At 41.7% G+C, this 13,957-nt stretch overlaps 1 protein-coding gene across 2 annotated transcripts in view; it reads right to left on the bottom strand.

The window, feature by feature from the left end:
• Positions 1-13,957, bottom strand: part of ANO4 (anoctamin 4) — a 227,097-nt gene that overhangs the window by 104,272 nt on the left and 108,868 nt on the right. For both annotated transcript variants that reach the window (XM_081127861.1, XM_081127860.1), the window contains 2 exons: positions 13,570-13,706; positions 10,666-10,824 (listed from right to left, as the gene is read on the bottom strand). In XM_081127861.1, the coding sequence (XP_080983987.1) occupies positions 10,666-10,824; positions 13,570-13,706 (296 nt within the window). The remainder of the gene's footprint in view (positions 1-10,665; positions 10,825-13,569; positions 13,707-13,957) is intronic.

The raw sequence follows: 13,957 nt of genomic DNA, 5'->3' as shown, positions 1-13,957 counted from the left end.
TGATGAATAAATGAAAAATGACTCCATCTAGAAATGGAATCATCAAGTGCTATCAACTGCTCTTAAAATATGACTAAGGCATGACAGGAAGTGAGTTAAGCCCTGGTCCCTGCCTCGAGGGACAGTGCTGCATCATCACTTTTGCAACTGAAGTATACCAGACTCAGTTAATAAAATTCAGCGTACCATTCATCTTTGTCAAATTTTCCACTTGCAAGGATCACAAGCAGGAGACCATGGACTTACATTTGTCTGGACAGCTTCAAAGCTTTGAAATCACTCCATCTCACCAATAAATAATTAGTGTTGTACCCCGAGCATGTACTTGGAGTAATTTTTAGCAATTTAACATAACATGTAGTAAAAACAACAGGAACAAAACACATAAAGCAAGGGCTTCAGTTCCTTTCACAGCTGCAACAGTGCAATGCCTGCACTGGTACGTAATAAATGATGACAGTGCAAAATGTGTTTTATATCAGACAAGTTCAATCGAGACCACTGAGAAGACCTTTCAGATGAACGATGTTCTGGTTGTGGGGTGGTAACAATACTTCACAGTATCACTTCAGTTCTTCAGCTGTGCCTGGTCTGATGGTTATGTTTTTCCTCTAATGTTGTGCTGTCTTGAGTGAAGGACTATTCGTGAGTCATATGAAATGTAAATTGGTTTAGAATAACCCTTTGAGTATATCAGCTCAAGATAACTTTGTACTGGTCATCTTGACCTAGCAACAGAAATGTTTTGATTAAACTTTGTCTTCCTAAACAAGCAAAAGCAGTTGAGGCAGTAAAAATTAGGCGCTCAGATCTTTAACTGAACCATGAAAGTAAGGGAGGTTGGGAGAGGAAGACAGAAAGACAGAAAAAAAGGAGAGAGAAAACAGACAGACTAAGACAGAGAAAAAGAGACGACACAACCCCTCTTCCCCCAATTTGATGAAGCTGCCTTAAGAAGATGGACCAGTGAGAATAAAGCTGTGATTCTGATGGACTGATAGAGGACAGTGGTAGATGATACCAAAAAGGACTGAGTCCTACCCACCAGACCCCTTCAGCTTTCTCCAGACACAGGTCAGGGGCCCTCAGTCCAAGAGGTGATGAGGTTGAATGCCTAAGATCAGGAAAGAGGGCGACCAGTGGTTGAAGCCACTCCCTTCTTTATCAATACCAACAACAAGCAGTTACTGAGCGCTTATTATGAGCCAGACTCTTCTAAGCACATTGTAATGTATTAACTCATTTTATCCTTGTAACAGCCACATTAGTTAGGATTATCTGCTATGTAATAAATGAAGAAACTGAGGCATAGAGAGGTTAAAAGCCTAGTTATTTACTTAGAAAGTGATGAAATAGTAAGTGGATCTAAATCCCGGTTGTGTGGTTTGAAAGGCCAATCTTAACTTCCCCTCAAATACATCAGTCTCTCTTCTGATTCAAGAGTCTGATGTTAAGAGTGCTTCAGTCAGCTGGTGCACACGAATGAAAGATGGAATAGCTGCTTTTCACGCCTCCAGCTGCCTCCGGGACACTGCAACAAACTACCAAGGCTGGGTCAAAGCGTCTAACTCAGTGGTTCTCAACCCGGGATGATTTTACCCCACTCCATCTCGGGGACATATGACAATGCTTGGAGACACTTCTGGTTGTCATAACTTGGGGAAGTGCTACTGGGATCCAGTGGCTAGAGGCTAGGGATGCTGCTAAACACCCTACAGCCCCTCCCAGCAAAGACTTATCCAGCCAAACATGTTAATAGTGTTGAGGTTGAGAAACCCTGGAACTGAATTAATTGGTGTTACCGAGACACAGCCATGAAAATCAGTCATTCACAGCCATTTGGGGCAAGGTCAAAATTCCATAAACTCAGCACTGGGTTAAGTCTTTAGGGCATAAAAACCAGTATGGCACAGTTACTGTGATCATTCCAGCCCCATGGAATCTTTGCCTTTAAAATGTTGTATCTTAAACTTAGAGGGAAACTGGGTACATGCAAGCAGAGTAAATGCCTGTGTGTACCTGTTTTCTCTCTCTTCACTTTCATCAATTAATTAATTCTCTGACTGCTAGGATCTCCGGGGGCATCTGAAACCACAGAGCTGACAGCGTCTCTACTGCGAACTCTATCAGTGGCAGCGAATGCTGATGGACCCCAGCCCGAAGTGGAGCTGCAGTGACTGCTGGCGAGTCACCGTCCTCCAAATGGGAGCAGAGCCCACCTGCTATCACCTCCACCGCCAATGACTGACTGACACGGGGCCCTCGCTCTGTGGTGCACCCTCTGCTCCAGAGCCTCCCTGTTGGATCAGAGGACACATTCCTGGCGTAGCTTTCCTCCCTGCCCCCTTCTCCTCCCCTCACTCCCCCTTCTCCTGAGAGCACTGCACCAAACAATATTAGCAAGAACCCTCCCCTGGGCTCTGCTTCGCTGAGGAAGTTCTACTGAAGACGTCACTTGAGGTGACAAAAGGTCACCTCAAGCGTGCATCAACAATGGGAACTCTTGAAGGACACTGCCATGGTCTGAACGTTTTTGTCCCCTGCAAATTCATATGTTGCAATCCTAACCACCCAAAGGTGATGGCATGAGGAGGTGAGGTCTTTGGGAGATGACTAGGTCAGGAGGGTGGTGCCCTCATGGGTGGGATTATTGCTCCTATCAAAGAGGCCCCAGAGAGCTAGCTCCCCCTCTCCCCCCGTGTGGACATAGAGAAGGGGCTGCCTATGAACCAGAAAGTGGGTCCTCAGCAGGCACTCAGTCTGCAAGTGACTTGATCTTGGAGTTCCTTATCAGAACTATGGGAAATAAGTGTCTGTTGTTTATAAGCTACCCATTCTAGGTATTTTGTTATAGCAGCAAGAACACACTAAGTCCCTCAAGGAATCTCCAGGGCTTTCTGGTTCAGAAGAAAATCTGTTTTCTTCACTCTTTGCTTATGATGACCCTTACTTTTCCTTTCTCTTCACCCCAACCTGAGACCCTTGGCGATACATACAGGTGACATATAAAAAAATGGGGTCAAGTCTCTCTTTTGAGGCCAGAAAGCACTAAAGGACAGGAATCCGGACAGTTCAGTTTGTGCTGACACCCATTTATTTTAGACATTCCTTATCATAGTTTTCACCGTGAAGAAGAGAGGAGTCCCTGGTTCTCTCCTCATTTTCAAAGCTCTGGGTCCTGAGGGAGCATCTCCAGCAACACACTGGGTGTGGCCACAGAGCAGAGCAGGGATGGACGCAGGAGAGGTAGTCTGGGCAGGAAGTGGCGGCAGAGAACAATCTGCATTAGACAAGCACTTTAAATGGGGATGTGTTTGTAAAGTTTTCCCTGAAAAGGGTAAAGCAAGACTAGGATGGGCAACTGAATACAGTTTTTTAGCTCTGGGTTGATCTATAATTTCATTCCTGATGGGTCCAAGCCAATTCCTCTGAAAGAAGATAAATGCCTGAACCCTGACAATGCTAAGCCTGTAACCTACTGTATTCTGAGTTCTTCCAAGAGCACTAAAGATAACCATTAAGCCCACTCATGAAAATACATTAGCAACAGACGGTCAGTTGATGTTGCTATTCCTAATGGTCACATTTTAAGGGATTTTTAAACTGTAAGAAGATTTTTCTAGAAAGTTTGCCTTGAAAAACTGTTTCAAAAGTAAAAGTATTAATGCACTGTATTCAGCTGTTAGGATAACTGTAATGATGATAATAATAAAGATTTAGTAAATGCTTATAATATGACAGGTACAGAGATAAGCACTTAATATGAATTATCTCATTTAATTATCATAATAACCCATGAAACAGATCTCATTATCAGCCTCATTTTGCAGATGAGCTAGCTTTCCCAAGAGCACACAGGTCTTAATGGTGGAAACAAATGAGCACACAGGATGTCTGACCCCAGAGTCTTAAACACTGTCTCAATTACTTATTGCTGCATAACAGACTATAAACTTAGAGGCTTAAAACAACACATTAATGATCTCACAGTTTCTATAAATCAGGAATCCAGGCACAGCGTAGCTGGGTCCTCTGCTCAGGGTGTCACCAGGCTGCAACATAGGTCTCGGTCAGACCTGCGATATCATCAGAAGGCTCGACTGTGGAAAGACCAGCTTCCAAGATCCCTCAGGTGTTGATCCCCATTTTCTTGCTGGCTGTCAGCGGGGGCAACTATCAGACACTGGAGGCCACCCCACCTTTATTTGCCCATGGCTCACTTCACAGACTGTCTTGCAACATGGTAGCTTACCTCCTCAAGCCAGCAAAGAAGAGTCTCTCTAACGCTGAGACAGAATCATATATACCATAACACAATCACAGGAGTGGCATTCCACTAGATTTGCCATATTCTATTGGTTAAAAGCAAGTCACAGGCCTCGTCTGCACTCCAGGGGAGGGAATTACACAAAGGTGTAGCAACCAGACGGCAGGCATCACAGACTTTAGGGCCTGCCCACCACAACCACTAGCCAAGTAAGAATGCAATCATTGCTTGTGTCCCTCAATTTCTGGCCAAAATTGTACATCATCTATAATATTTCAATTTCCTATATTTCCTTAAATTGACTCACCATTTAAAATAATTATTTATTTTACAAAGAACTTTCATATCACAGCCATAACTGGAAAATCAGTATTACGTGCCGTAAAGATAACACAAAATAAGAAACAGAAATTTGCCTGGGCGGGCGTGGCTTAGCGGTTGAGCGTCGACCTAGGATCCAGGTGATCGGGGTTTGATTCCTGGTCAGGGCACATGTCCGGGTTGCGGGCTTGATCAATGACTCTCTCATCATTGATGTTTCTATCTCTCTCTCTCCCTCTCCTTTCCTCTCTCTAAAATCAATAAAGACATATTTAAAAAAACACACAAAAAAAAACACACAGAAATTTACCCCATACAATGTATTCACCTATATGGGCTCATTTAATCCTCATAAAGTTCATGGTAAATAATATTATCCTCATTATTAAAAATGTGAAAATTGAGATCCAGAAAAGTTTCATAAACTGCTTAAGGCTTCTCAACTTGTATGGGATTGTACAAAGAATCAAATCCATGGCTACGGGCAACCAAAGTGCAAAGGACTACAGTCTAGAAAGCAGAGACTTCATTACGAACCCCGATTTTCCTGGTTCCTTTTCTTAACTCCAACGATCTTCTCAGCCTGTCTGCTAACCTCTTCAACCCTGAGATTCATCTTTAGATACCAGGAATCAATGTCATACAAGGGTAAAAAAGTAAGTATGCTCAGGTTTTAATCTTGGCTTTATTTCTGGCCTTGTCACCTGGGGCAAGTCACTGCTTTGCCTCAGTTGTCTCATCTGTAAGATGGGACAATAATGGCAAGTGATCAATAAATGCAAAAGTGAATATTTTAATAACACTATTTTGTCATCATCTCAAAGAAAAAATGTCCAAGATACCCAACCTTGAGTGTTGTGTGTTTACTGCAGTTAGATTTTCAGTCCTTCTGAGAGATGAGTGAAAACAGAAACAGACTGCTTTGACAGACTGCATTATTTTCTGCATTTCTGTTTTTAAAGCTCACTGTATCTCTATTGGGGAAAATGTCTTGGAGTAAGACTGAAAGGGTGGGGTCTTGTGCCCAAAGCAAAGGGCTGGCCTTAGCTAGGAGCATGGTCAGGACATCCTCAGCAGCAGAGGGAAGGCTGCATTTGTGGGCGCAGATGCAGGCAGGTGGGTCCATGCAATGGGAGGAACTTGTCATTCTCTTCTTGTTGCTTCAAGGACATTGCTCCAAAGAAAAAAGAAAAATTTTTTCTTTGCTCTCCTACACCAATTTTGCCGTTCAAATACATGATTTCTATTAGCACAAAAGACTGCAGTTATTTCTCCTGTCTTAAATAGAAAGAACTCTTTCTTGACCTAACTTCTTACTCCAGTTACCACCCATTTCTCTCCTTCCCTTTATAGTGAACTTCCTTGGAAGAACTACTTTTATTTCCTGTCTCCAAATTTTCTCCTCCCATTCTTTCATGAACACTCTTTAACTATGTGCTTACATCCACCTCTGCAAGAAAATGTCTCTTGCTCAGCTCACCCAAACCCTCCATGTTGCTAAATTCAATGGCTAACTTTCTAGTCTTGATTTTGCTCATTCCATCAACAGCCTCTGATACAGCCCATCACTCCCTCCCTCCTGAAACAATTTCCTCCAGGCACCACACCCTCTAGGATCCCTTCTAGCTCCTTCCTTCTGACTCCTTTATACTCCAAACTCCTAACACTGGTGCGTCCCACAGCTCAATATTTGGACCTCTTTTCCATTTGTAGCCGCTCCTTTAGTGATCTCATCCAAATGTGTATTTCCAGCCCAGGTCCCTCCTGTCTTCCAGACTTTTCTATCCTACTCAACATCTCCACCACTGGGACACCTCAAACTTAGCATGTTTAGAAGAGGACCCAGTCCTCTCTGCATCCAGGTAAATGACAACTTCTTTCTTTCAACTCTTTAAATGAATAGCATATGACACATGAATAGCCCATGACTCCTCTCTTGCATAAGTTGTTCGATCTGTCTGTAATTCCCAGAAACTCTCTACTCTTCTCATCTCCTCTGCTGCGTGCTTAACCAAGCCACCATCATCTCTTTCCTGGATTCTTGCAAAAAATAGCCTAATTGATATCCCTGCTTCTGCCCCTGCCCCCTCTACTCTTCCCCCAGTCTAATATCCCCAGGCAACGAGAGTGACCCTAATAAAATAGAAACCAGATTTTGTCATGCCTCTGCTCAAAACTGTCCAAGGATTTTCCATATCACTCAAAGAAAAGCTGAAGTTCCCCAGTGACCGCTGAGGCCCGATGTCACCTGGCTTCCATTGTCTTTCTGGTATAATCTCTTACTATTCTCCACCTTGCTCAGTCAACTCCTGTCATATTAGCCCCCTCACTGTTCCATGAACACCCCAGGCATGCTCCTGCCTCAGGGCCTTTGCACTTGCTGCTCTCTTTCCCTGGAAGAGAGTCTCACCTTTGTCAACTTTTATAAAATTGTGCACCCCTCTCAACACTCCCCGCTTTACTTTCTTCTCCTTAGCAATTATTGATATTTTATATATATATTTACTTATTTATGTTGTATATAAATTCCAATAGGGGCAGAGATTTTATCTGTTTTATTCATTGCTGAGCTCTTAGTGCTTAAAGCAGTGCCTGGCATAGAATGAGTGTGTAATAAATATTTGTTGAATGAATTAACTATCATCAAGATGGCATGATTTATCTAATTATAGTTATTTTATAATGACTGTAATGACATGGGGGTTTTCTCCCACGTTCTGCATGATTCTGAAGAGGAAGAATCTGCTCCATTAATACAACTGCTATTCACACATTCTAAATAATTCAAAAATCTTCCATGACTTGACTGCTTATATGAAAGAAAAGGTGAACTGTATATCAATGATAATCATTTCAAAATAGGTACAAAAGTGTTAATGATGGGCATAAAATTAAACATGTCTAAAACAGAAAATGTGAATTAACATATATGTGTGTACCTTTAGGATGGAAATCTCTTTAAATAAATAGGCACTAAGAAGCAAATCACTTGGAAATAATACTTTATTGAGGAATTTTGCTGTTCTTTTGCTTTCCCTGGGCTAATACAGGTTATAGAATATTAAAGACCCAGGGTGCCAAAGGAAGCACGTACCTGCTGACCCATCAGGCTGGGGCAAAGGTTTTGAGAAAGATTAAATTTGACTATGTCCTCACTTTTATCATGAGATAAAGATTCTCCTAGCTGTGCTCCTTGAAAGTCAATGTTTAAAAAGATAAGGACTCTCTTACTGTCACACTGTTCAGCTGCAGAGCCTGTCTTTGCCCTTTTGGAAGCATAAACCTCTGCACCTGTATAACACATTTGCCATCATTTTTGGACATCATGATACACAGCTTATGAAGGACATACTAGTAATTCACAAAGTGTACTTAGTGTTAAACATTTCAGATGTATAGGGATTCCTGGGTTTTCACTTTTCTTTCTCACTTGAATTAAGTTCTTTGTTTTATGCATAAAAGGTTGGAGTAATGTCTGGAAGCTGAAACAGTCATTAAAATTGCCTCTCTGTTGCAGCTGTTTATAAAACACTTGATTGAAATAAGAGTGTTTCTGATGGTTTCTAAATCTAACAATGCCATGTAGATACAGGTTTATTGTTCAACCAAGAGACATTATTTTAATTATTTGTGGCAGGGAAAAATTAATTTTTCTATAACTTCCTTGCTGAGCTGACTGAGGCCGTGAGGATGCGCAGCAGAGCTCAGAGGCTGACTCACAGCCCATTGTGCCACTCAGGCAAAGGGTGGGGGTGGCAGGAAAAGACAGGGACCCGGCGGAGGGAAAGGCTACTCAGGAAGACGGTTCCTAGCTGTCAGTAATGGACAGAACATTGTGGGGTAAAGAACAGGGACGCTGCCACTCGAGAAGATCCTTTGGAGGGAAGGGGAGGAAGAGACGCTTAGAATGTTTTTATGAAGTTTTGCCATATGGTGACTTCACCCTTTTCCCAATTGCTGTGTTTTTCCCCCTAGTATACATTAAAATAAATACCAAGCTATTAAAAATGTTAAGACTTATAACCAAAAAAAATTACCTTGTGTACAACCACAATCCTGAAAGCAGCTCATCATCACACTATGGTCAGCACAACTATATAAAGAGTAGAACAGTCCTTCTCGGCTTCCCGCTCTAAATCCGATAGACGGATACTGTAGCCTAGATGTTTTAGGAGGTATGTAAGAGATTTGTTATCTCTTCAGTAATGTGTAATACTTTAAGAAGTATTAGTTTTTTTGAGTTTTAACTAATAAGTCATGAAATGACATTGCAGAGATCTATGTAGAAGAAACCCCAGGAATGGTGAAAACAGTCATAAAACTTAGATCAGTGGTTTCCAGGGGGTATGGGTGGGGGGTACGCTATAACTATAAAAGAATAGCATAGTGAGTTTGTTGGGGTGATGTAAACATTATATTTCCTGATTATGGTGGTGGCTGGTTGTGTAAGTTTATGTGTGTGTGTGTGTGTGTGTGTGTGTGTGTGTGTGTGTGTGTGTCTTAAAATTCATAGAACTGCGTGCACACACACAAGTGTCAATTTTACTTCATGATAATTTTTTTGGAGTGTCATCTACCAGCTAGACCCAAAAGAAATATCAACATTTCCCTTTCCCTTTTCCTGAACTGGAGTGACTAATTGAATGAAGCTACTACCTAGTTTTGATGGGAATCAAAGTTTTGAAAGAGTCAGAATGAATCAGAAAAAGGACTGACATTATTGAGGATCATGTGGCCATTCAGAGCTTTTATTTCTTTATATAAAAATCCTGAAATTAAGCAGTAAGAATGAAAGATGAAGGAATGAATTTTAAGGTAAAAAAATTAATGCATAATTAATGTTAAGAAAAGAACGTGTGCAGTTGCCTCAATAAGAACTTAAAGAACAAGATTTATCAAAGATATGTTCAATGGGTATAGGAAAGATTTTCTGGAACCCCACAATAATGGAAAACAACAGCATATTTAATTCTGTTTGTTGCTCAGGGGAACTTCCAACTGGAACAGTCTTTTGAGCAACCTGGTTCCACTTTCCTAAGAATGAGACCCTAAGGCCACATTCATCTCGCTGTTTTTCTAATTCTCTTTTTGGAGGCATTCTAGAAAAATACTGCTTGTTTTTCAAATCCTCAAGCATTGAGACCAGTCTAACAGATCTGGAAAAATCCCTTGTATCTGAAGGGTCCCAAGATCGGCATGTAACCTGCACCGTACAAAAGAAAACCACCCAGGATGTCTGATTTCAAAGATCTATCCCTTCAGCCTTGATGAGCATCATCAGAAACGAAACCATTTAACTGCCAACATGTGCTTCCTATTGATTAGAAAAAGCTCCGGAATCGTTGCACAATACTTAGAGCAAATCTGAGAAGAGTTACATAATCCACCTACCAGGACCAAATTCTCCACATGCCCACAGTACTTCTGGGTACACCAGTCTCATTGTAGCTTATTAACAGGGGCCTGGCTGGACCTCTTGTACCTTCCTCACTAAACTGATCCTTAAAACTCCCTACACAGAGCAGGAGAGAAGGGGAAGAGAGAATACGGGAAGGTAACTCTTGAGTCTGGGAACATGATAAAAACAACCTGAATATTTCTTAAAACTGGAATCATTTTGTAAGTTCCAGCTGTTTGGGACCAAATCGGTGAGTCTTTTCTGGTGAGTGAGGATGGCCAAGCTCACTATGTTTCCTGAACTATAAAAACAGCCTCCAGTGTGGGGTGATTGCATTTTATCCAAAGTTGTCTTTAATCCATGAGACGAGAACACTCCATTCCCACAGACGGAGAGGCGGCAGATGAAGGAAGTCAGGTGAATGACAACCCTTTGAAACAATCGATTGCATGAGAACAGAGTATCTTGATTTTCATGAAATCATTTGCTATTAAAATGCTTCCAAGGCAAACTGCGCCGTGAAAGCAATTGCTGGAACATTCCCCAAACCGCGCAGGTTGGCAAACTCTGACCAAATGAAACATTCCGTTAACGTAATGACTAACTGCTTAGTTTCCAAACTGCCTCTTGATAGGAACGGGTGTATACTTATATTTTCCCAGCCAAGCCTCCCATTTACCTCTTTCTCCATTTGCAATCCTTCTGCTCTGATGTTTCTCTCAAACACTTCCCTCTTTTCCGTCTGGGGGTTGGATTTTCTGTACACAAGGACGTAGTCGATGCGGCACTTGCCGTCCCTGAAGCGCAGGCCGTTGGATCTGTGCTTGCCCCGGGCCGCCTGCACACAGGAGAAAGGACGGGCTGGAGGCGCTCGCAGGACGGCGCCCTGGGCGAGCGCTGCAGGGCAAGGAGAGCTCAAGGCACTTTGCTTGGGTTTTAGCCAAGTTACCTTTTTTAATCCCCACCCAAGGATATTTTCTCCATTGCTTTTCAGTGAGAGAGACATGTCCATTGGTTGCCTCCCGCATGCACCCCACCCGGGGCTGGGGATCGAGCCTGCAACCGGGGTACATGCCCTTGGCCGCAATGGAACCCGGGACCCTTCAGTCTCCAGGCCGATGCTCTCACCACTGAGCAACTGGCTAGGGCACATTTTTATTAATAAAAATGTAGACAAGAGGAAACAAAGTAAAAATTGGAAAAAGCATGGAGTCAACTGGGCAAAACTTAGGACACCTAATAATACCAAATGCTGGCAGTGATATATAGCAACTGAGAATTCTCATATCCTACAAGTGAGAGTGAAAATTGACATATTTACTCTGGAAAACACTGGCATTTTCTTATAAAATTAAACATCTGTATAGCATACAATCCTAGAGAAATTTTTGATAAAACAATGAGGAGACATGTATATGAATATTCATGGCAGCATCGTTCATGAGCGTAGAAAATAAAAAATTGGAATCAATTCAAATGTCCATGAACAGGTGAATAAATTGTAAAGAGTTATACAGTGGAGTATTCACGCAATGCTGAACATGAATGAAGTGTAGTTGCATTTAGTAATAAGCATAATTCTTAAAACAACATTGACAGAAAAAAATCAAGTCACTAAAGACTTTATACTGCATGATGCCACTTTTTATAACTCACTAAACAAAATAAATCCCAAAAGAAGCTGTTAAGGCCACATGTGTATGTGGTAAAACTATTTTTAGAGCAAGAGAACAAAAAACACAAAAATTCAGGAAAACAGTACCTCTGGTAGGGTCAAGGGGTGGGACTGCAGTAGCTTTGAAGGTTATAGTAACATTCTAGTTCAATGTTTCTTGAATTCTTTTGGCCACATTAAGAAAAGCATTTTATGTTGTGACATTTGTGTATATATGCAAACATACACAAAATATCTGAGACAAAAGTTTTACGAAATAATACCTATTCTTTCTACTTGCATGCACACTAATATTAATTTTCCATTCCATCAAAAAACAACTGGAGTTAGTCACCTACAATTAGATTGCCACCATAATTTGAAAAATAAGCTCGATGGTGTTTCAAGGTGTTCGTCTTATTATGCTTTATCACTTACATATAAGTTACAAATATTAATTTGCAGTAATTTCATCTATAAAACTTAAAGAACAAAAATAGTAGGTGTCATTTTTATCCAGGCTCCATGGGCTTGTTGCAACCATGAACAATGAAAGAGACCACCAAGTGTGGTGGCCCACGCTGGGGCCAGGATTCTCAGGCTGATAGAGTTCAAACACATGTCTGTAAACTAGCAAGTAGAAATGGGGGAGCTACCTTTTTCCTAGGTCACAGTATACATTGGTTCCCAAATAACAAGATGAAGAAGGCAGATAGGCCTGACGGCCAAGGCCGTTGTTGGAATCCATATTCTTGCACACAAGTGCCATGCATGCAACCTCATCAGAAAGGACCATCTCAGCCAGGAGGGATGGAAACATCCGTGACCACAGGCATTTACAACTGATGACCCATTTTCCATGAGTGTTTTTTGACTTTTGCCTTAAGAGGTACTCAGAAGTCTACCCAAGTAAACACCTTCTTAATTATTTTCCAAGCAAGGGAACTACCCTATGGATTTAGCACATCAGCACCTGCCTGCAAATGAGGGCTTCAGCCAAGGGGCCAGGAGGAGGGTTAGCAATGCCTGAGAGCCTTTCCTCATTTAAATTAAAGGGATGAGACTACAGTTGCATTTTGAGGTCCCTTTCAGGATCTCCACCTTTAGTCTATGGCATTCAGCTATCTGTGTGAAGATGATGACAGAATGAGTTTTTCCTTTAAAAGTAAAATACATGGATAGTTGTAGCATGTGGTGCTTGTTGGATGAAGGCTGGGAAACTCGGTAGAAGGAAACATTTTTCTCTGTTGTCTTTTCCCTGGCTAACTGGCTCTGGAATAACAAAAATATTAGGAATATGTAATAAATAAATGACTCCTTCTGTGTCCCTATTACCTATACCCTGTGCCTATACAAAGGAGATAGGAAGTTCCATGGAGACACAACCTGAGCAACAGTAACGCCTCTAACAAAATACCTCTTTTTCCAAAATGACACAGGAGCAGATACAATTACAACGAGTTTCCAGATTACAGAGGCAAATGGAAACTCAGAGAGGCTCGAGGCAACACAGTCTATTGCGGGCTGGTGCATTCTGTGTCACTCATCCTGGTGCGGGGGTGGGGGGGCAGTTACACAAGGAAATCCATCCTTGTAAAGCTTACATTTTACTAGTAGTAACACCCAGAATGTAAATCTTCTTAAAATAACAGGTGGTGTTAAGAATCTTCCTTTGTATAAGCAGAACGTCTTCAGGTATACGATGGGAAGTGCCCGACTCACTGATGGTTTGTTTCGAGCCTGGGTAGATTTGGGACTGCTGAAATATACCAGACCCACGGGCGATATCACAGAATATAGGACGTGCCCCGTGTTTGCCAGGAGCATACAGCTCGATGAGATGATTACGTTAAACAATTCCTTGGCATATGTTTTACAGCTTCTCGCCTGGATTGAGAATTGTCTTTTTAAGAAATCACACACTCTTACCTCTCCCCCTGCTTCCAATCTGCTGGCATCATCTGAAGTACTGGTCAGGTTTCCAGGGTGAAGGAGAGAATCGTCATCTTTGCAAGGACTGTTGACAGCTTCTAACTCATCGAAAAGAATATTGACATCCTTGGCCACTAGAACCAAAGTAAATATATTACAAGTGTGGTCAAGGATCTGAGATCTTAAAAGCAATGCTAAAAGAGAAGACGTCTCCCTTTGGCTTCATATTTTCCCATTATTTCAATAACACCTTGAATGGCAGGTATTTATTTCCTATAAGAAAAGGGTGTCTGATGGAAAAACAAGTTTGTCTAAACAGTGTCTTCATTAGATGAGATTAAGGACAATGGGGAGCAGACTAAAGTAGCTGCATAATATAAATATA

Source organism: Miniopterus schreibersii, assembly GCF_964146895.1.
Source record: "Miniopterus schreibersii genome assembly, chromosome: 2".
NCBI classification, from domain to species: domain Eukaryota; kingdom Metazoa; phylum Chordata; class Mammalia; order Chiroptera; family Miniopteridae; genus Miniopterus; species Miniopterus schreibersii.
The sequence above is the reverse complement of the archived record's forward strand: the minus strand, read 5'-3'. Positions and strand labels throughout refer to the sequence as shown.